Source organism: Pseudophryne corroboree, chromosome 4, assembly GCF_028390025.1.
Source record: "Pseudophryne corroboree isolate aPseCor3 chromosome 4, aPseCor3.hap2, whole genome shotgun sequence".
Lineage (NCBI taxonomy): Eukaryota > Metazoa > Chordata > Amphibia > Anura > Myobatrachidae > Pseudophryne > Pseudophryne corroboree.
The window spans coordinates 910209526-910233959 of NC_086447.1; the positions used below are offsets into that span (position 1 = coordinate 910209526).

Here is a 24434-nt window from a genome sequence, read left to right on the forward strand (position 1 = left end):
GTTGTCCTGCTACCTTTTTGACCGTTCCTTTTCTGTCTATTCTCATGACTCCACCCTCCCCCCCACTTCCTCTACAAGTAGGTGTCCCCCAAGGTACTGTTCTTGAGCCTCTCCTTTTCTCTCTCTACACATCCTCATTCGGTGAGCTCATTAGCTCTTTTGACTTACAATATCATCTCTATACTGATGATACACAAATCTACCTTTCCTCCCATGACCTCTCCTCTGCTCTCCTCTCTCGTATCTCAAACTGTCTCTCTCTTCTTGGATGTCCAAGCAATTTCTTAAACTTAACATGTCTAAGACTGAGCTGATCATCTTTCCTCCCTCCTGCATAACCTCACCTCATACAATTTAATTATCCATTGATGGCACTACTATCTCCTCAAGCCCCCAAGTGAGCTGTCTTGTGGTAATCCTTGATTCCTTCCTATCCTTCAAACCACACATTCAGTACCTCTCACAGACCTGTCGTTTCCATCTCAAAAACATCTCAAGAATCAGACCCTTTCTCACCCAGGACGCTACTAAGATCCAATCACTGGTCATCTCAGACTGGGCTACTGTAATCTACTCCTATCTGGCCTCCCTGAAAAATGCCTCTGTCCAATCCAATGTGACCTCAATGCTGCTGCCCGTCTCGTCTCACACACCAAACGTACTACATCCAGATCCCCTCTCTTTCAGGATCTCCACTGGCTTTCCTTCCCATTCTGAATCCAATTCAAGCTTCTCACATTCACCTACAAAGCCCTCACCCACACTTCTCCCTCTTACATCTCTGACCTTATCTCTCTTTACATTCCCACCTGTCCTCTTCGCTCTGCTAATGCACGCCTTCTCTCCGGCCAACTGATTACCTCCTCCCATTGTTACCTACAAGATTTTGCATGTGCTGCTCCCTATCTTTCTGGAATTCTCTATGTTTCCCCATCCGACTTTCCACCTCACTACAAAACATCAAATGGACTCTCAAGACCCACCTCTTCACCTAATCCAGACAACTCTCCTCCTAACCCTCTTGTCTATGCTCACTGTCTACCCCTTCTGTATCACCCCGGTCTGTCAGCCCTTCAACTTTTAGATTGTAAGTTTGCAAGAGCAGGGCCTTCTTTCCTCATGTGCCTTTCCTTTTCTTACTTACACTATCTTATACTCCATACTCCCTTTGATGACACCTAACCCCTGTTTTTTCATATCTGTCCTATATTGTCTTGAACGGTAAGTGCAGTTTTCTTGTTTTCTCATTTGATTATGTACTGTGTAATGGACGCTGCGGATCCCTTGTGGCACTATATAAATAAAGGATAATAATATTAATAATATGTATATGACTCCTCAGGCTCTTAGCAGCTTGCATTTCTATCTGTGCTCAGAGCTTTCCCGCTACACAAGAGTGCATCTTCTATTCCTCAGTAGTGTCTTCTACAGCCTACCAGGTGTCACGGGAGTCGCGGGTTTCAGATCCGACTTTGAACCCTTGGGACCAGCTGAAACAGGAGTTTAAAAGAAACTTGAAGACTTGATGGCCCTCATTCCAAGTTGATCATTTACAAGCTGTTTTTAGCAGCCGTGCAAATGCATAGTCGCTGCCGGGAGTGTATTTTCGCTTTGCAAGTGTGCAAACGCTTGTGCATCCGAGCTCTACAAAAACATTTTGTGCAGTATCAGAGTAGGTCTGAACTTACTCAGCCCTTGCAATCACTTCAGTCTTTTTGGTGCCGGAATTGACGTCACACACCCACCCTCCAAACGCCCGGACGCTCCCGCATTTTCCGTACCACTCCCAGAAAACGGTCAGTTGACACCCATAAATGACCTCTTCCTGTCAATCTTCTTGCGATCGGCTGTGCGTATGGATTCATCGATAAAGCCATCACTCAGCAACGATCCGCATTGTACCTGTACGACGTGCATGCGCATTGTGGTGCATACGCATGTGCAGTAGAGACCTGATTGCAGCGCAGCGAAAATCGTCAGCGTGTGATCAACTCGGAATGACCCCCGATGAGTGGTCTAGTCATGGAGTAGATATGGATTTGACCAACAAGCTTAGAGGTCCGTGGATATCCCAACAACACAGAGTGGGACTATGGACTGGAATCTGCACAAGGATACAGAACTGGAATCCCAGATGAGAGCCTGGCCCTGGTCATATGTAACTCAACCCCAGCCCCTGACACAGAAGCTAAAGGCAAGCACCGATAACTGGAAACTCAGACATACATAACTGGAGAAACTCGGATGTGCATAGTACGGAGCCTGGAAACTCCAAACCTGTGACAGGAATGAAGGACCTAAGGGCAAACAACCACAAGGATTGAATTGTCCTGGAACCCTCCTATACACAGGCCTGGAACTGGAACCAGAATCCGTAACTCAGAAACTGAAAGAGGAGAGGCGGCACCCCAAATCCCCGACTGACCCAGCCAGGTAAATCTGGAAACCACAACTCACCTCAGCCTGGAACCAAACCTTGACAGGAGAACCCAAACCCCAGAGCCCGACCTATGGATATCAGCCAAAGGGACAGAGCGAGAGTCCAGATCAGATGTATTTTCAGTGCTGGGGAACCTCCTGTAACAATGAGCAGGATAGGAGCAGACTGCTGAAAACTGCAGACACAGGATTACTGGTAGATAACAGGAGTCCACTCAGCAGGATACAGACACAGAAGCACAATATCAAAAATAGGAACAGCACAGGAATGACTGAACCCTGGGGACCAGGAGCTATCTCAGTAAGAAGTTGCTCTGGCAATGTGCTGTTCTCCTGAAGAGATTTAAATAGGTAGCAGTGGAAGTCAATAGCTGCCTGGATCATGTGAGCACTGCTGTAGCACAGGGATAGGACTGGAGAGTCACATGGAGAAATCCAACAAGGCCGCATACAGCTGGCTTGTTTGTTTACACATGTGCTGTGGAAAGCTGGATTGCTGCTGAGACACTGGGGATGTGCAGAGAGCAATGATGTGGCAGCACTGGGTGTGGTAAGTGGGGCTAAGACCCTGATTCATGACACCAGGTGCCCATCGTTACCAGCCTGCAGTTCTCTTTAATATCTTTGTTGGTGACATTGCAGATGGTATTGAAGGGAAGGTATGCCTTTTTGCAGATGATACAAAGATATGCAACAGGGTAGACACACCGGGAGGGGTAAAACAAATGATTGATGACCTAGATAGGCTTGAGAAATGGTCAAGAACGTGGCAACTACAGTTTAATGCTAAAAAATGCAAAATCATGCACTGAGGTCTCAAAAACCCAAAGGCTAAATATAGTATCAAGGGTACTATAATGGAAACTACTGAGGAGGAAAGGGATTTAGGAGTCACTATTTCAAGTGACTTGAAGGCAGGAAAGCAATGCAACAAAGCAATGAGAAAGGCAAGTCAGATGCTTGGTTGCATAGGGAGAGGAATCAGTAGTAGGAAAGTGATAATGCCACTGTATAGGTCATTAGTGCGGCCCCATCTGGAATACTGTGTCCAGTTCTGGAGACCATATCTCCAGAAGGATATAAATTCATTAGAGAGTGTACAAAGAAGGGCAACTAAAATGGTGCATGGCCTACATCACAAAACGTACCCGGAAAAGCTAAAAGATCTTAACACGTATAGTTTGGAGGAGAGAAGAGAAAGGGGGGACATGATAGAAACTTTCAAATATATCAAGGGTCTTAACAAAGTTTAGGAGGGAAACATTATTCAAAGGAAGAGCAATATTAGAACTTGAGGACATACACTGAGACTGGAGGGGGGGAGGTTCAGGGGAAATTTAAGGAAAAATTACTTCACAGAAAGGGTAGTGGATAAATGGAATAGTCTCCCATCAGAGGTGGTAGAGGCTAAGACTGTAGGGCAATTTAAACATGCTTGGGATAGGCATATGAATATCCTTACAAAGAATTAAGGTTCAAAAAGGGTTGAGATTACCTAAAGGATAAAAAAAGGGGCAGACTAGATGGGCCAAGTGGTTCTTATCTGCCGTCAAATTCTATGGCCCTCATTCCGAGTTGTTCGCTCGCTAGCTGCTTTTAGCAGCTTTGCACACGCTAAGCCGCCGCCTACTGGGAGTGAATCTTAGCTTTGCAGAAGTGCGAACGAAAGATTAGCAGAATTGCGAATAGAATAGCGATTAGAAATTTATTTGCAGTTTCCGAGTAGCTCGAAACTTACTCTGCCACTGCGATCAGTTCAGTCCTTTTCGCTCCTGGTTTGACGTCACAAACACACCCAGCGTTCGCCCAGACACTCCCCCGTTTCTCCAGCCACTCCTGCGTTTTTTCCAGAAATGCCAGCGTTTTTTCACACACACCCATAAAACGGTCAGTTTCCGCCCAGAAACACCCACTTCCTGTCAATCACACTACGATCCCCAGAACGATGAAATTTCTTTGTTAAGCCGTGAGTAAAATACCAAACTTTTGTGCTAATTTACTTGGCGCAGACGCACTGCGAACATTGCGCATGCGCAGTTTGCGACTTATCGCACCGATGCGAAGAAAAAGAATGAGCGAACAACTCGGAATGAGGGCCTATGTTTCTATGTTACCTGTTACACTCTACAGCCTTCAATTATGTTCTACAGATTCTGTGCAGTAGCGGATTCACCACTATGAGGCCAAAGCAGTCACTTAGGACCCTGTGGGTCTCAGGGGACCCAGTCTGCCGGCCGACAGTGCTGTTTAATTAAATGAATTACAGGGCGGGGCAATCGGTGCATGTGTCCTGGGCGCTAGCGTGGTGGGGGGCACGCATGACAAGGTTGCCTGTCAGGGGAGTAGCAGTGACTCGTAGAAGAAAGAAGGAAGCTTGGTAAGCAAAGTACTGTACTGAGGACTCCAACTCTGACTCTGCGTTGGCACACAGGCTGTTAACCACTGGAGTTTTAGCTGAAACACTACCAATGTATCAATAAACTTGAAGTATTTAATAAATGAAATACTGTACATGAACAAACAAGGAATTCTATGTGGGTGTGGCTGGATAACAGGTAATCAAACAAAAGTACAGAGTGACTGGAATAGCGGGAACACTTGATCAACAGCCGTAAATGACAAAACAGTATTTCTTGAATGCGGTTTGTAAGTACTGGATGTTATACTACCAGGATGTACCAGGTTAAATAATGGATTACAAAATGATAAATGATATTAGAACAGAGTCCAGGACACATAAAACAGTAGTACAAGAGTCCAGAGATTGACAGGTAATGGTGGCAGATAACGCCAGGATAAACATAACGCATACCATTGAACAGGGGCAGCAGTCCAGACAGGAACGTAGTATAGAAGTCCAAGCAATCACACCAGGACAGGAACAGGGAACATGAGCACATGAGCTAGGAAACACAGGGGGTCATTCCGAGTTGATCGCACGTAGCAACTTTTTGCTGCTCGTACGATCAACCTGACGCCGCCTACGGGGGAGTGTATTATAGCAAAGCAGGGCTGCGAACGCTTGTGCAGCCCTGCTATGCTAAAAAAGTTTCAAGTAAAACAAGACCAGGGCTGCAGTTACTCACCCAGTGCGGCGGATCCAACGATGAAGGTCCCGGTCCTGATGTCAGACATCCGCCCTCCAAACGCCTCGACACTCCTGCGTTGGACTCACCACGCCTGGAAAACGGTGAGAATCCGCCCCAGAACGTCTCCCGCCTGTCCGTCTTCTTGTGATCGTCGCCAGGCAACGACACGTGTGCGCAATGCGTCCGCCATGCATGCGCATTTCCGACTTGTTCGCACCGCAGCGAAGAACCGCTGCGTACGAATGGGTCGGAATCACAATCATAGGGCCTAATTCAGACCTGATCGCTCCTCTGCAAATTTGCAGAGGTTTGCGATCGGATAGTCGCCGCCCAGACAGAGTGAAATACCGCCCCGTGCAAGCCTGCATAGGCCACGCAAAAAAGCTTTGCAAACGCCGGCCAGCTGCAAATCCATTCGCAACTCACTCACCATGGAATGATTTTTCCAGTATGTGCGGAGCCCAGGACTTACTCCTACAACAGGGTGATCGGGCCGGAGCTGATGTCCCACACCCTCCCTGAAAATGCTTGGGAACGCCTGCATTTTTCCTGACACTCCCAGAAAACGTCCAGTTACTACCCCAAACACCCGCTTCCTGTCAATCCACTTGCATACGCCTAGCAATCAAAAAAGTTGCAGGATTTTTTCGCTGTTTGGCCTTGCGCATGCGTACTACGATCCATACGCAGTCGAGAGGGAGGGGTACTGTTACAAAAAAACCTGACAGGAGGTGGGCAATATAGCAAAAAAAAGAAAAAACGGTCAAGGGAGGGTACTATGACAAAAAAAACAAAAAAACAACAGTTGGGGGGTTACCATTACCAAAATACAGACAGAAGAGATGGGGACGATGACAAAAACATAAAATTCCATTGCTTCAATGCACACACCAGCCATGCCTCACTAATTAGTGTCTGTATAAGCCCCTTAGGTGTTAGTCTTTTAATTCTGTAAAGCGCCTTGAGTCCTGCTGGAAAAGGAGCACTACATAAATAAATAAATAAATACATTTATTATTATTATTATTATTATTATTAATATTATTATTTAGTAGTATTATTATTAGTATTATTATTTAGTATTATTATTATTTAATAATATTATTATTATTTATTATTATTATTATTATTATTTAGTTTTATTATTATTATCATTATTATTATTATTATTTAGTATTAGTATTAGTATTATTATTTAATTATATTATTATTATTATTTAGTATTATTATTATTATTTAGTATTATTATTATTATTTAATATTATTATTATTATTTAGTATTATTATTATTTAGTATTATTATTATTATTATTATTATTATTATTATTAAAATTATTATTATTTAGTATTATTATTATTATTATTATTATTATTATTTAGTATTATTATTATTATTATTATTTAATATTATTATTATTATTTAGTATTATTATTATTTTTATTATTTAGTATTATTATTCTTAAAAATAACTATTTTAGGAAAAAATAGACATTCTCTGGAGGTGCAACAGGGTTTTTTTTTTTAAATCTCCTGTGCTTAACTGAATTACGCTATAGGTGTTCAACAGGCGTTTTCCCCACCAGGATCTTCCTCCTGGGATTTGTATTAAGGGGCTAATTCAGTAAGAATAGCAAATTTTGCTAATCAGCAGAATTTGCTATCCTTTTCCTAGCATGCTGACCGCCGCCACCCCCCTTCAACAAGCAGAAATTGCGAGTGATCGCAATTTCTGCTTGTTAGCAGAAATACTGGATGTCTCCTGCCGGCGCAGCAAGGAGACCTTCCGCCTTCTCCCTGATTACGTCACGCAGCTGCCGTGCTTACGCCCACAACACGCACCCATTCGGCCAACTCCGTCCCACGTTCGCCCCCACAACGCTCCGTCTCCTCCCTGGAAACGGAGCGTTGACCTAGAGTCCCTGTCGACCTAGAAACCATGTCAACCTACTTACTGTCAACCAATAGTGGTTGACCTAGACACGGTCGACCTAAGTCTAATCTAACATACCACACTCATTTAGTACAGTAGTGGTGGTGATTCAGACGTGGATGGAAATAACATCGCTGATGCTTACTTGGAAGCAGCAATGTTGCTCAGATATGGGCGTGTAGCAGGAAGTGCCTCGTATAAGTAGACACCTCCTGCACGTGTGTGTGATCCAGTTCTGCGTCCTAGGATCACCTGCGACACCATCAGCCGGCTGGATAACCTCTGTGGTTATACAGACTGGCTGCCGCAGCTTCGTCACTGCGGCCAGGAAGTCTATGTCGGTAGAAGGAGAGCCTGACCTAAGTGCTCCAACAAAAAGGAGGTGACAGGCCTCCGTTTACCATCGCCACTCCCCCCCCCCCGTCCCCAAACGTCTGCGCCACACTACAGCGACCAGTCCTGAATGAATCACCCCCAATGTCAGGAAGGTGTAAGAACGTCAACACAACGCAAAAGATCTTAATCCTTTTTTATTTTCTTTTTACATTATTGTTACTGTCAGTAAATTTACTTGTTGATGTCAAACCTCCAGCAATTTTACTAACTGTATTAAATGTTCCTAAAAACTCCTCCTTATAATATAATTGTTTTCCTTTGCAGGTTACGGAGAAAAATGCTGATCCTAAAATGACTCTACTGACCTATCTCAGAAGGAAACGTATCCTCTACCTACTCTGTGTACAGCTATACCTCCCGTCTGTACGGCTATACCTCCTGTGTGTACGGCTATACCTCCCGTGTGTACGGCATCGATAACCATTAGTGAAGGTTTTTGGCCGTGACCTCGGACAGGAAGAGATGCTTTCTGTCTCTCTGTCCCAAAGACAATCAACCAATACACACATTATAATAAAGAAGGCACCAAGCAATGGAGGGAAAATTGTGGCGGCCTTTATATAAAAATCTCTGATTGCCACTAGTTTAAGGGGAGGGTCGTATCTCGGTAACTCATTGTCCACTCATGTCACCAAATCCACAAATCCAGGGTCACTTACAATAGGTCTATAAACTGATCACATGATGTGTCCTATCATGGTGACAAATCAAACCAGAGAATACTAATCCAAACTGCAGGACGGCGAACACCACCAGGTCTGCCTATCCTGTGTCCCCCCAAGTTTTTGAGTCTGCGTGTATATATATACAGATGGAACCATGCTCATCTTGGCCTCTCTGCTGCGCCTAAGTACACAATGGTTAGCATAAGCCTTTCATCTATTGTTCTCAGCTGCAATACAGTAAGACAGAACAATACAGCAGGGGATTAAGTAATTACAGCAGGGGATTAAATCCGACTGCCCTGGCTCAATTAATCCTATTAAAAGCCAAGATAAATATGTCTTCATCTGTATATATAGAATGTAAAAATTAGGTTCACGGTGAAGCAATGTCTTTACTGGCAGCAGACACTGCACTTTGACATGCATAGACATAGCATTGGACAAACAGGCACATCAAATAAACAAAACAGGTAGAAGTAAATATAACAACACTAAGGTGCTTGATAATTAGTCTGCTGCAATGGTCTGCAGAAGCAATCTGCTGTGCTCCTCTGTCACAAATTTTATATATATATATATATATATATATATATATATCTATCATCAGTCCCTGGCACTAAGGAGACTCCGACCTACTAACTGGCTTCTAGCCAGCATCAGTACACAGAACACTGGGTGTTTGAGAGTTTTATACCTTCCTGTCAGTGATGAGTTCATGCTGGATTTGAACAGCTTGGAAAACCCGCAATTCCAAACCTCTACTGCCAGTGCAGACTGCATAGGTTTTGCTTTTTCCTCCCTTTGAGGGAGCTGATCCCACAGAAATGTGGGTGATTCAGGTGAGAAACAACCCTTCTCCCCACAATATATATTTATGTATCTTACCATAGAGCCCCATCTCAGTCAGGGTCAGCTACATAAGCCACCTCCCCATAGCAGCTACACAGTCTTTGACAAACATCTTGCATTTCCTAACATGATATACTATGTCAAGACTTTTATTCATATTTCTTAAAAGTGTTTTCAAATGATTATTATATTTGCTATACAGAGCATGGCATTACAGTACTCATGTGAACATAAAAATGTCCCAACCACAGCCCCACTCTCTCCCTTAAGCTGACCACTGCCAAAGACTTTACGGAAAGAAAAAGGTGGTCAGCAGGAAAACCGCTTGTATCTAAGTTCTGGGAGTGTGCTGCTAACTGCCTCTCCTCCTGCCTTTCAGCCAGTTCTATTTTCCTCCCCAATCTCACAGTCATAGGTGTATCTTTTATTGGGTGCAAGGTGGGCCCACACTGCACACCCTGCACCCAGTAAAAGATACACCTATGACTGATGCTGGCAGCCATCGGAAAGGAGCCTGCACTGGTGGCAGTAATGGTTCAGAAATGTGCTGAACCCGTAAGAACCAATCAAAGTTAGACTTTATTTTCCGGGGAAGTTTAAAACATCTGACTGGTAGCTTTATTTATTTTTAATATTTTTGCACAGTTTTATAGTAATGTCACACAATAGCCACGGAAAACCCAGAATTCCAAACCTACACTGCTAGTGCAGATTGCACAGGTTTTCATTTGGCCTACCTTGGAGGGAGCTTATCCTACAGCAATGTACACAATGAACTTCTAACAAGGAACATTTTTTTTAATTTACACTTTATAATTATTATTATCCTTATTATTCTTTATTTATATGGCGCCACATGGAATCTGCAGCGCCCAATTACAGAGTAAACAAATAAGCAAAACATGAAGATAGTGACCTACAATTCAATACAAGTACAGGGTATATAAACATAGCCGCACCAGTAAACAGCAGTGAAATTTATATCAGGGTGTCAGAAAACCGAGTGATTTGGTGCCATCAGAGGGAGTATTGAAAAGAAAATAGGTTAAGTAAGAGACATAAAGGCACATGAGGGAGGAGGGCCCTGCTTGTGAAAGTTTACATTCTAAAGTTAATCAAAACTGGTTCCGTGGGTACCTGGAACTGCTCAGTACCTTACCCCAGACCTGGTCCCTCCTAATACACTGTAATGTGCACAGTGCAAGGATTTTTATGTTGAAGGTACGTTGCAATTAATTATCCATGCAGTATAACGTTCACAGTGTGATTATCTGCTCCTTGTACTGAATTTCCATTTAGGACTGTGGTCTGAGGAGAAGCAATGATTCAGATGCTAGAGGTTGGTTGTTACACAATGTTGGTTGTTCCCTTAATACCGTCTCCTACAGTGGGGCTACCTGGAACCAAACTGGGCTGCGGAGAAGGAGGATGCGGCGCCTGTACCGTAATGATCTCTAGATACTGCACATTCCAACACAAAATCGTGTATCCTTTTACAGCAGGGTTCAGAAAGTCAGGAAACAATTCACAAATTCGCCTTATTAGTTGTATCACTAAAAAACAACATTGAGTATTTTATTTCAGTCAGAAACATGGAATTAATTTTGCTTTTAAGCTTGAAAAAAGTAAATTACGTAAGGACCCTAAAAAGCAGAATTTGCAATCCTCACTCAATAGGGGTCCTTACGCAATCCTTTTGATTGAATGCTGGGGGGCCGCCCATCGCAGGGCAAGACCATCCAGCATGCTACCCGCCGCCTCCCCGTGTCCATTCTGAAATTGCGGTCACACCGCAATTTCAGTGTGATCGCAGAAAGTAGGTTAGCCTCCTGCTGGCACAACCCGGAGGGCCGCCGCCATCTTTCTGATTGGAGCTGCTGAGTGTGATGTCACGCAGCTGTCCCGATCACGCCCACGCCCCCCATTCGACTGCCGCCACCCCGTTTCCATGACGCCACACCCGCAGTGATCCGTCTCCGCCTAGGAAACGGAGCGCTGCCGCTCCCCTGCCCTGCGCATGTGTCCGCATCATAATTTTTGCAGTTGGATCACTAGTTGCGATCCAGCCGGAATAGGACCCAGGGCCGGCGCCACCACTAGGCAGCTTTAGGCAGCTGCCTATGAGCGCCGGCCACTGGAGGGCGGAGCCGCATGCTGCCGATGAAAGATTGGAGCAGGGATGCTGCTGTTATCAACTGCCACGGCACTGATGTCTGTGTAACATTGGTAAGTGTAACCCATCAGGTGATGAGTAGGGCGGCTATTGTTATATTAAATCAGTAGCACTGTCAGTGTCACTGTCTGTAATCCAACCCCTCTCCCCCGCGCGCGATGGAACCCGGTAATTTCCTGCCCCGCACTACGACTGCAACCTCGTTAATTAATTCAGACTCCCTCATTGCATTCTTCATATTAGCTGTGCCCCTCCCGCACTTGCCTCCCGCATGTTACCGGTCCCCCTTCCAGCGATTGCCTGCCGCATGTTACACACCCTCCCTCCCGCACTTGTCTCCCGCATGTTACCCGCCCCCCTTCCAGCGATTGCCTGCCGCGTGTTACTCACCCTCCCTCCCGCGCTTGTCTCCCGCATGTTACCCACCCACCTCCCTCGATTGCCTAGCACATGTAACCCGCCCCCTCCCGCGATTGCCTGCCGCTTGTTACTTTCCCACTTCCCGCAATTGCCTCTGGCATATTACACCCCCTTCCACTAGCGCACGCAGGGAGGGGGGGGTTCTGAGTACCCAGAAACCCCCCCTGACAGACCAAATTTATGGTTTTGTAAAAAAAAAAGCCGCCGCTGCGTCCCGCGATTTAAGCCCCACCCCTTTGATATTTGGCTCCGCCCCCTTTAGAGACCCGCAAATCGCGGGTTTTGAGCCTATCCTGGACTGCCTGTGTATCAGCTGCTGTTGGATGCAGTCCTTACATTCCGTGCTGCCTCTATTCACTCAGCCCACTGTCTGATACTCTTCCTTACTGGAGGAAGGTATTTCAAGCTTAGATAAATATACATACAGTATACGTTATTCCTCCTGCAGTAAAATTGTAAAAGTTTTAATATATGTTATATATATATATATATATATATTATCAATGTCCTCAGACCGGCACTCCCATAGCTGTATATGTAAACTCCGGTGCCCTCAAATCCAATACTGACACAGAGCAAAAAGCGGCACTCGGAGATTTAAATGTGAAAAAGTTATATTTGTCGAGGTGCATGTGCACCTTGACAAAGGGGCGGCTGAGCTCCGAAACGTTGGAGCTTTCATGTTGCTGATTTGAAATATAACTTTTTCACATTTAAGTCTCCGAGTGCCGCTTTTTGCTCTGTGTGTATATATATATATATGTATGTGTGTATATATATATATATATATATATACACGTGTGTGTATATATATATATATACAGATATATATATATATTACCGATGTAGCCAGCCTCATCTATCTCGCGATGTGTACGCACGGGCATACGCATCGCAGATACTGCAAATCCGCCACACTGCGATTGATCGCAGCGTGGCATTTGCACATAGGAATACATTGTATGCGCATGCGTACACACGCACGAGCATGCACAGCGGGCACACTAGTCACGTCATCCATGCCGCGATGCATTTGCATCATGAGATGGATGAGCGTGGCTACATGTGTACAAATATAATATATATTATATATATATATAATATATTATATATACAGTGTATGTGTGTGTGTGTGTATATATATATATATATATATATATATATATATATGCAGTCGGATAGGTCCGGCACTCCCCTGGATTGTTTCAACCTCCTGCGTGCCCATGCATCAGCCGATATACATAACGGTAGTCCTCCAAAATGGAAAAGAGGCATGGCACTGCAGGTAGTGATTGCGATTTTACTTTATGTAACCCACAATGTTTCGGGGAATACACTCCCCGTCCTCGATATGCAACCTGTGGACGGGGAGTGTATTCCCCAAAACGTTGTGGGGAATACATATATTTCTATACAGTGGTGGTTTTCTAATACATTTTTAGAATAGCTCTTTGACTATTCTAAAATACATTTGTCTTTCTACGAGTATCTATCTATCTATCTATCTATCTATCATCTCATGTAGGCCTATTTCTATGCTAGTTTAACGGAAATGGCATATACTGGGTCACCACAATCTCCACCCCCGTGCTTAGCTCGACCCCCTCTGGAAACCCCCTCCTGCATATCCTGCGTTTGCCCCTGCCTTCCCCCACGATTGCATCTCTCATGTTACGCTCCCCCTTCCATCATGTTACACAAGGCTGCAATGTTCAAGTATTCTGTGGAGAAATGTCCAGGTCACAGAATGTTTTGAGACGATGTCAGTATGAAAGTTTCAGGAGATGGTAAGAGATTTTACTCTAGCCTGCAGGCTGTCAGTAAGTGGTGCGTTTGTGTGTCAGTAAGTGGTGTCTGTACGTTCGTGTCAGAAAGTGGTGTCTGTGTAGTATGTGCATTTGTGTCAGTAAGTGGGGTCTGCATTTGTGTCAGTAAGTGGTGCGTGTGTTTGTCAGTAAGTGGTGTCAGAAAGTGATGTCTGTGTAGTATGTGCATTTGTGTCAGTAAGTGGTGTCTGTGCATTTGTGTCAGTAAGTGATGTGTGTGTGTGTGTCAGTAAGTGGTGCGTCTGTGTGTCAGTAAGTGGTGCATGTGTGTCAGTAAGTGGTGTGTGTTTCAGTAAGTGGTGCATGTGTGTGTCAGTAAGTAGTGTGTGAGTAAGTAGTGTGTATGTGTGTGTGTCAGTAAGCTTTTGTGTCGGTAAGTGGTGTCTGTGTAGTGTGTATCAGTAAGTTGTATCTTTGTCAGCAAAGGGTGTCTATGTATATGCCAGTAAGTTGTGTCAGTAATGGGTATACTGTATATCAGTAAGTAGTGTGTGTTTCAGTAAAGGGTATATGTCAGTAAGTATCTGTGTCAGTAAATTTTTGTGTCGGTGAGTTAAGTCTGGGTGTGTGCCAATAACTGGTGTATGTCAGGGGTATTTGTCAGTAAGGGGCATCTGTGTCAGTAAGAGGTATCTGCCAGTAACTAGTGTCTATGTCAGTTAGGGGGTGTCTGTCAGTAAGTATGTATGTGTGTCTGTGTCAGTAAGTGCAGGTAGTGTATCTCTTTCAGTAAGTGTGTATGTGTCAGCGGAATCTGTGTCAGTAAGCGTGTTTTTTTTTACATATTTTTTTAGGGGACAGGCTCTTTTTGACAGCTGTGGAACTTCTGAGAAACCACTTCCACACTTTTACCTGAGGGGTGGGTGGGTGTATGGGGGGGGGGGGGGGGGGGGAGCAGGCAGAAGCTTTGCCTAGGGTGTCGAGAAGTCTTGCACCGGCCCTGATAGGACCCAAAGTATGGTACCCATAGATCTGTGCCAGGAGTTCAGGTTTGCGCATCAGGTCCACAATGAGGCAATGTAACAGACATCGTAATTGACAACGCGTTTCGCATTTAATGTACCTCATGCATTCAGCATTTTAGAGTTTATTTATAGTTAAGGTGCCCATACACCTAAACATTTATCTTCCAATCTGGCTGGTTTGAACAAAAATCTGGTAATGGATGAGAGCAAATGAAATGGATGGGAGCAAATGACAGTTGACCATTTCAAATGGTCAACTGTTATTTGCTCCCATCCATTACCAGATTTTCGTTCCAACCAGCCAGATTGGAAGATAAATCTTTAGGTGTATGGGCACCTAGAGATTTACAAGTAGGAGCAATTCCAGCTCATGGGTACAAACTATATACCTTTCCAACATCCTAAATCAGGCTGGGCATGACTGTGTCCTTCTGGAGGGGTGCCCACATCACAAAGGGCATGGTCACATCTCCATGGGCATGAGTCTAGTGCTTCCATAATGGTAACCTGCCCACCCTTCTCTTCAATGCCATGAAAGTACGAGTTTCATTATTAAAGCATAAGTGGGGTGCGTACTATGTCCAAATCACGGCAAAGTCCGGGTAATCAGGATAGTGGGTTCATACCCTCAAACTTGGACGATCCCATTTGCATCAGGACAGGTAGGTGATATGCAGCTGTGACATGTGGACAGTATGTGTGTGCGGTAAGCACTATTTTGCCTCATATGCAGTAAAATTGCTCCCTTAATATCGTCCTGTCAGTCTTAGCAGAGCTTCGCCTCCACCATCCCACAAATCAGTGGGTCTGCTGGTGGTGGGGTGCGGCGCGCACATAGGGGACTTCTGTGACTGACACTGTCGGTGGTGTGTTGCCAGCCGCGTGCTGCGCCTGCGCTCGCTTCCGCTCCCAGGGTCCCCTTATTCCGTGAGAATCCCGGAATCCGGGTAAGGGAAAAGCCTCCTGGAGGGTTGCCACCAAATCCTGGAGAGGTGGCAACCCTAGTCACCGCCCAGGAAAGCCCAACATATTTTCACAACATTTCTGATAGCGTCCATCTCGATAGCAACAGCCTCTACAGTATGTGTGAATACTCTGTGCAATGAATGAGCCGGAAAAGTTTTTAGAAAATTTCTTATCAACTACGTGGGCATTGGCATGTACAGTATGCGTGTAGCTGTGGATCAGGCCCCTTAGGGTGGTCTAGATGTAGCTAATGCATGGCAACAAACTATGTAAGGTCCCCCACAAAAGTCTCAGCCAGCATCAGACATTTATTCATATACATGGTGGGGTCTATATGTGCAAGTAGTCTATCCAACGGCTCCCCTCAATCTAGTACAAAGCCGCTGTGATTGGTTACTTGTGATCAGGCCCTAGGCCTTTCTTTCACCACTCTAGTACAAAGCCGCTGTGATTGGTTACTTGTGATCAGGCCCTAGGCCTTTCTTTCACCACTCTAGTACAAAGCCGCTGTGATTGGTTACTTGTGATCAGGCCCTAGGCCTTTCTTTCACCACTCTAGTACAAAGCCGCTGTGATTGATTACTTGTGATCAGGCCCCGGGCCTTTCTTTCGCCTCATTGCTCTTCTACGAGCAAACTGTGCAACGTATACCAGGGCTTTTGTAACCAATGGATAACCGGAGAAGTAAGAAAAGGAGACGAGAGATGTATGAAGCAGTGAACAGAGAAGAAAACCAGTGGAGAAGTTGCCCATGGCAACCAATCATATGCTACTTAGAATTTTATGAATGCACTTGATAAATGTTACCTCACAGCTGTTTGGTTGCCATGGCCAAATTCTCCACTGGATTACTTCTCTGCTGTTTTCACTGCTTCATACATTTCCCCCTGTGTGCGCTATAAGTAACACAACCAGGGATTGGTTGAGTCCTTATGTCAAACACGGTGACTGTGTGGGGTTTTTGTCCTCAGTACTTTACAAAAGCAACACAACACGACCCATGAGGGCATGCTGTCATTTATAGTTCTTCAAGCACCAACATGACTGTCAGTGTGGTCTGGGACTTGTAATGCCACATATTACAATACTGTTTACTATTTTACTGTTATTATTACTACAGAGTTCACCCAGGGGTGCCCCGGTGGTATCAGCACAGTGCTGGGTTTCAGGAGATAGGGCGTACACATATTTTTGGGGGCACGATTACCCTAGCAATCTCAGCCCCGTGAACAGGCTGGGGCTGAGCCCCACTATAACAGGAGACCCCCACGCTATTGGTTTCCCTGTAGCCTGTCATAGACTGATGCTGGTTGCGGCTCCACATTAGCTGTAAACAGACCAGGATAGGAATGCCGGTGGTGCTTTCCCTCTGTGTAGGGGGGCTACGCTGGGTTTTCGATTATCGACTGAACTGCGGCCACCGCTGCATCTGTGTATGCAGCCGCTGGGGTTAGCAAAGCCGCCGGTGGACATCTCAGTACAAATCCAGGCGGCTGCGACATTACAATTTTTTCGCACCACCGCTGCATACACATCCGTAGCAGAAAATGCATTTACATACATCTCTGAGTCAGGCCCTTTATCTCTTCTTCAGTTTATTTTTTGGGGAAATTAGGATAATAAGAATTTACTTACCGATAATTCTATTTCTCGGAGTCCGTAGTGGATGCTGGGGTTCCTGAAAGGACCATGGGGAATAGCGGCTCCGCAGGAGACAGGGCACAAAAAGTAAAGCTTTAGGATCAGGTGGTGTGCACTGGCTCCTCCCCCCATGACCCTCCTCCAAGCCTCAGTTAGGATACTGTGCCCGGACGAGCGTACACAATAAGGAAGGATTTTGAATCCCGGGTAAGACTCATACCAGCCACACCAATCACACTGTACAACCTGTGATCTGAACCCAGTTAACAGTATGATAACAGCGGAGCCTCTGAAAAGATGGCTCACAACAATAATAACCCGATTTTTGTAACTATGTACAAGTATTGCAGATAATCCGCACTTGGGATGGGCGCCCAGCATCCACTACGGACTCCGAGAAATAGAATTATCGGTAAGTAAATTCTTATTTTCTCTATCGTCCTAGTGGATGCTGGGGTTCCTGAAAGGACCATGGGGATAATACCAAAGCTCCCAAACGGGCGGGAGAGTGCGGATGACTCTGCAGCACCGAATGAGAGAACTCCAGGTCCTCCTTAGCCAGGGTATCAAACTTGTAGGATTTTACCAACGTGTTTGCCCCTGACTAAATAGCCGCTCGGCAAAGTTTTAAAGCCGAGACCCCTCGGGCAGCCGCCCAAGATAAGCCCACCTTCCTTGTGGAATGGGCATTTACATATTTTGGCTGTGGCAGGCCTGCCACAGAATGTGCAAGCTGAATTGTATTACACATCCAACTAGCAATAGTCTGCTTAGAAGCAAGAGCACCCAGTTTGTTGGGTGCATACAGGATAACAGCAAGTCAGTTTTCCTGACTCCAGCCGTCCTGGAACCTATATTTACAGGGCCCTGACAACATCTAGCAACCTGGAGTCCTCCAAGTCCCTAGTAGGCGCAAGGCACCAAAATAAGCTGGTTCAGGTGAAACACTGACACCACCTTAGGGAGAGAACTGGGGACGAGTCCGCAGCTCTGCCCTGTCCAAATGGACAACCAGATATGGGCTTTTTTGAGAAAAAAAACACCAATTTGACACTCGCCTGGTCCAGGCCAGGGCCAAGAACATGGTCACTTTTCATGTGAGATGCTTCAAATCCACAGATTTGACTGGTTTTAAACCAATGTGATTTGAGGAATCCCAGAACTACGTTGAGATCCCACAGTGCCACTGGAGGCACAAAAGGGGGTTGTATATGCAATACTCCCTTGACAAACTTCTGGACTTCAGGAACTGAAGCCACTTCTTTCTGGAAGAAAATCGACAGGGCCGAAATTTGAACCTTAATGGACCCCAATTTGAGGCCCATAGACACTCCTGTTTGCAGGAAATGCAGGAATCGACCGAGTTGAAATTTCTTCGTGGGGCCTTTCTGGCCTCACACCACGCAACATATTTTTGCCACATGTGGTGATAATGTTGTGCGGTCACCTCCTTTCTGGCTTTGACCAGGGTAGGAATGACCTCTTCCGGAATGCCTTTTTCCCTTAGGATCCGGCGTTCCACCGCCATGCCGTCAAACGCAGCTGCGGTAAGTCTTGGAACAGACATGGTACTTGCTGAAACAAGTCCCTTCTTAGCGGCAGAGGCCATAAGTCCTCTGTGAGCATCTCTTGAAGTTCCGGGTACCAAGTCCTTCTTGGCCAATCCGGAGCCATGAGTATAGTTCTTACTCCTCTACGTCTTATAAGTCTCAGTACCTTAGGTATGAGAAGCAGAGGATGGAACACATACACCGACTGGTACATCCATGGTGTTACCAGAACGTCCACAGCTATTGCCTGAGGGTCTCTTAACCTGGCGCAATACCTGTCCCGTTTTTTGTTCAGACGGGACGCCATCATGTCCACCTTTGGTATTTCCCAACGGTTTACAATCATGTGGAAAACTTCCCGATGAAGTTTCCACTCTGCCGGGTGGAGGTCGTGCCTGCTGAGGAAGTCTGCTTCCCAGTTTCCATTCCCGGAATGAAACACTGCTGACAGTGCTATCACATGATTTTCCGCCCAGCGAAAAGTCCTTGCAGTTTTTGCCATTGCCCTCCTGCTTCTTGTGCCGCCCTGTCTATTTACGTGGGCGACTGCCGTGATGTTTTTCCCACTGGATCAATACCGGCTGACCTTGAAGCAGAGGTCTTGCTAAGCTTAGAGTATTATAAATTTACCCTTAGCTCCAGTATATTTATGTGGAGAAAAGTCTCCAGACTTGATCACACTCCCTGGAAATTTTTTCCTTGTGTGACTGCTCCCCAGCCTCTCGGGCTGGCCTCCGTGGTCACCAGCATCCAATCCTGAATGCCGAATCTGCGGCCCTCTAGAAGATGAGCACTCTGTAACCACCACAGGAGAGACACCCTTGTCCTTGGATATAGGGTTATCCGCTGATGCATCTGAAGATGCGATCCGGACCATTTGTCCAGCAGATCCCACTGAAAAATTCTTGCGTGAAATCTGCCGAATGGAATTGCTTCGTAGGAAGTCACCATCTTTACCAGGACCCTTGTGCAATGATGCACTGATTTTAGGAGGTTCCTGACTAGCTCGGATAACTCCCTGGCTTTCTCTTCCGGGAGAAACACCTTTTTCTGGACTGTGTCCAGAATCATCCCTAGGCACAGCAGACTTGTCGTCGGGATCAGCTGCGATTTTGGAATATTTAGAATCCACCCGTGCTGTTGTAGCAGTATCCGAGATAGTGCTACTCCGACCTCCAACTGTTCCCTGGACTTTGCCCTTATCAGGAGATCGTCCAAGTAAGGGATAATTAAGACGCCTTTTCTTCGAAGAAGAGTCATCATTTCGGCCATTACCTTGGTAAAGACCCGGGGTGCCGTGGACAATCCAAACGGCAGCGTCTGAAACTGATAGTGACAGTTCTGTACCACGAACCTGAGGTACCCTTAGTGAGAAGGGCAAATTTTGGACATGGAGGTAAGCATCCCTGATGTCTCGGGACACTATATAGTCCCCTTCTTCCTGGTTCGTTATCACTGCTCTGAGTGACTCCATCTTGATTTGAACCTTTGTAAGTGTTCAAATTTTTTTAGATTTAGAATAGGTCTCACCTAGCCTTCTGGCTTCAGTACCACAATATAATGTGGAATAATACCCCTTTTCTTGTTGTAGGAGGGGTAATTTGATTATCACCTGCTGGGAATACAGCTTGTGAATTGTTTCCCATACTGCCTCCTTGTCGGAGGGAGACCTTGGTAAACCAGACTTCAGGAGCCTGCGAAGGGGAAACGTCTCGACATTCCAATCTGTACCCCTGGGATACTACATGTAGGATCCAGGGGTCCTGTATGGTCCCAGCGTCATGCTGAGAGCTTGGCAGAAGCGGTGGAACGCTTCTGTTCCTGGGAATGGGCTGCCTGCTGCAGTCTTCTTCCCTTTCCTCTATCCCTGGGCAGATATGACTCTTATAGGGACGAAAGGACTGAGGCTGAAAAGACGGTGTCTTTTTCTGCAGAGATGTGACTTAGGGTAAAAACGGTGGATTTTCCAGCGGTTGCCGTGGCCACCAGGTCCGATGGACCGACCCCAAATAACTCCTCTTCCTTTATACGGCAATACACCTTTGTGCCGTTTGGAATCTGCATCACCTGACCACTGTCGTGTCCATAAACATCTCCTGGCAGATATGGACATCGCACTTACTCTTGATGCCAGAGTGCAAATATCCCTCTGTGCATCTCGCATATATAGAAAATGCATCCTTTAAATGCTCTATAGTCAATAAAATACTGTCCCTGTCAAGGGTATCAATATTTTTAGTCAGGGAATCCGACCAAGCCACCCCAGCTCTGCACATCCAGGCTGAGGCGATCGCTGGTCGCAGTATAACACCAGTATGTGTGTATATACTTTTTATGATATTTTCCAGCCTCCTGTCAGCTGGCTCCTTGAGGACGGCCCTATCTATAGACGGTACCGCCATTTGTTTTGATAAGCGTGTGAGCGCCTTATCCACCCTAAGGGGTGTTTCCCAACGCGCCCTAACTTCTGGCGGGAAAGGGTATACCGCCCATAATTTTCTATTGGGGGGAACCCACGCATCATCACACACTTCATTTAATTTATCTGATTCAGGAAAAACTACGGTAGTTTTTTCACATCCCACATAATACCCTCTTTTGTGGTACTTGTAGTATCAGAAATATGTAACACCTCCTTCATTGCCCTTAACGTGTGGCCCTAATAAGGAATACGTTTGTTTATTCACCGTCGACACTGGATTCAGTGTTCGTGTCCGTGTCTGTGTCGACCGACTAAAGTAAACGGGCGTTTTAAAACCCCTGACGATGTTTCTGAGACGTCTGGACCGGTAGTAATTGTTTGTCGGCCGTCTCATGTCATCAACCGACCTTGCAGCGTGTTGACATTATCACGTAATTCCCTAAATAAGCCATCCATTCCGGTGTCGACTCCCTAGAGAGTGACATCACCATTACAGGCAATTGCTCCGCCTCCTCACCAACATCGTCCTCATACATGTCGACACACACGTACCGACACACAGCACACACACAGGGAATGCTCTGATAGAGGACAGGACCCACTAGCCCTTTGGAGAGACAGAGGGAGAGTTTGCCAGCACACACCAAAAACGCTATAATTATATAGGGACAACCTTATATAAGTGTTTTCCCTTATAGCATCTTTTGTATATTTCTAACGCCAAAATAGTGCCCCCCCTCTCTGTTTTAACCCTGTTTCTGTAGTGCAGTGCAGGGGAGAGCCTGGGAGCCTTCCCTCCAGCCTTTCTGTGAGGGAAAATGGCGCTGTGTGCTGAGGAGATAGGCCCCGCCCCTTTTTCGGCGGGCTCGTCTCCCGCTCTTTAATGGATTCTGGCAGGGGTTAAATATCTCCATATAGCCCCCGGAGGCTATATGTGAGGTATTTTTAGCCAAAAAAAGGTTTTCATTTGCCTCCCAGGGCGCCCCCCTCCCAGCGCCCTGCACCCTCAGTGACTGCCGTGTGAAGTGTGCTGAGAGGAAATGGCGCACAGCTGCAGTGCTGTGCGCTACCTTAAGAAGACTGAGGAGTCTTCTGCCGCCGATTCTGGACCTCTTCTCGTTTCAGCATCTGCAAGGGGGCCGGCGGCGAGGCTCCGGTGACCATCCAGGCTGTACCTGTGATCGTCCCTCTGGAGCTAATGTCCAGTAGCCAAAGAAGCCAATCCATCCTGCACGCAGGTGAGTTCACTTCTTCTCCCCTAAGTCCCTCGTTGCAGTGATCCTGTTGCCAGCAGGACTCACTGTAAAATAAAAAACCTAAGCTAAACTTTTCTAAGCAGCTCTTTAGGAGAGCCACCTAGATTGCACCCTTCTCGGCCGGGCACAAAAATCTAACTGAGGCTTGGAGGAGGGTCATGGGGGGAGGAGCCAGTGCACACCACCTGATCCTAAAGCTTTACTTTTTGTGCCCTGTCTCCTGCGGAGCCGCTATTCCCCATGGTCCTTTCAGGAACCCCAGCATCCACTAGGACGATAGAGAAATTAGGAGTAGTATGAGAAGTAGAGAGGTGTCTGTAGATAAATTTTGCTGCTCCTGTGTTTTTCCTAATCTTGAGGCTCACAGACACTATTCCGTAAATGCCTGCTTGGCGCCAGTCTGCTCTCTGCACCTTGCGTCCGTCACCACAGTGGAAGGAATAGGAAGCACAAAGACAAGACTACACCCCATACAGGTAAGTCATTGCCAGTAGAGTTCAATGACCTAGCACCCAGGGAAGGTTGGGCAGAAAGGATCTGGGACGCTGAATACGAATATGCAGCGCACAGGAACCAGGGAAAGTGCAGGGTGAGAGCTCTTCATTGTTAAATTAAAACTCGTGGGGGTCATTCCGAGTTGTTCGCTCGTTATTTTTTTTTCCGCAACGGAGCGATTAGTCGCTAATGTGCATGCGCAATGTCCGCAGTGCGACTGCGCCAAGTAAATTTGCTATGCAGTTAGGAATTTTACTCACGGCATTACGAGGTTTTTTCTTCGTTCTGGTGATCGTAATGTGATTGACAGGAAGTGGGTGTTTCTGGGCGGAAACTGGCCGTTTTATGGGTGTGTGCGAAAAAACGCTACCGTTTCTGGGAAAAACGCGGGAGTGTCTGGGCGAACGCTGGGTGTGTTTGTGACGTCAAACCAGGAACGACAAGCACTGAACTGATCGCAGATGCCGAGTAAGTCTGGAGCTACTCAGAAACTGCTAAGAAGTGTCTATTCGCAATTCTGCTAATCTTTCGTTCGCAATTTTGATAAGCTAAGATTCACTCCCAGTAGGCGGCGGCTTAGCGTGTGCAAAGCTGCGAAAAGCAGCTAGCGAGCGAACAACTCGGAATGACCCCCCAGGCCCGCTCCTTTCACGTTAGATCTGACGTACACGCACATGCACTTACACAATGACCTAATTTTTATCAGCAGTTGATTTTATTATATAGATTTTACAATATAAAGCATATTATATATCAGTAAAAACTCTCGCCTGACAGGCACAGTCAGCATCAAGTAATAAATTATTTATCTCCTATGTAATATGAAATATTTATCACTTTATTTATAGCTGAAGGATAATGTATGTATTATAAATAATTTCAGGGTAGGAGGTGACTCATGTGGCGTTATTGCTCCCATTATTTATCTATGAAGTATATGAGTTTGTTCCCTATTTATCAAGGTCAAATTCTCATTTAATTTCCATTTCTAATCGCAGGAGAGGATAGCGAAGAGCCACGGCTCCCAGTGCGGGTTCTGTACACCTGGAATTGTTATGTCTCTCTACGCCTTGCTGCGCAATACGCCCCAACCCAGCATGGAGGAAATTGAAAATGCATTCCAAGGTATAGTACTGTACATGGTGCATACCGAACAACCTGTAGCCAATCAGAGCGTCTATCCACAGCAGCACATGGTATTTCAGGAGAAGCTGATTGTGAGAGCAGTGACCTGTTCTTCAAGGTGGCTGGAGCGGGATGGTCAAGGAGCAGGATTAAAAATGTAGCTTTAGGTCTAGCAGCCTAACATAGCAAAATATAGAGGGGAGTTGTTATATGTCCATATTGCCGG

General features: G+C 45.8%; 1 protein-coding gene across 5 annotated transcripts in view; it reads left to right on the forward strand.

The window, feature by feature from the left end:
- Positions 1-24434, forward strand: part of XDH (xanthine dehydrogenase) — a 440380-nt gene that overhangs the window by 240422 nt on the left and 175524 nt on the right. For 3 of the 5 annotated variants that reach the window (XM_063918955.1, XM_063918959.1, XM_063918954.1), the window contains exons 2-5: positions 8120-8177; positions 10758-10854; positions 22956-23064; positions 24082-24208. In XM_063918955.1, coding sequence (XP_063775025.1) covers positions 8147-8177; positions 10758-10854; positions 22956-23064; positions 24082-24208 — 364 coding nt within the window. In that variant the 5' untranslated portion in view covers positions 8120-8146. Of the gene's footprint in view, positions 1-8119; positions 8178-10757; positions 10855-11284; positions 11596-22947; positions 23065-24081; positions 24209-24434 lie in introns of those variants that run through there. The other 2 variants (XM_063918956.1, XM_063918958.1) reach the window with 2 other exon arrangements.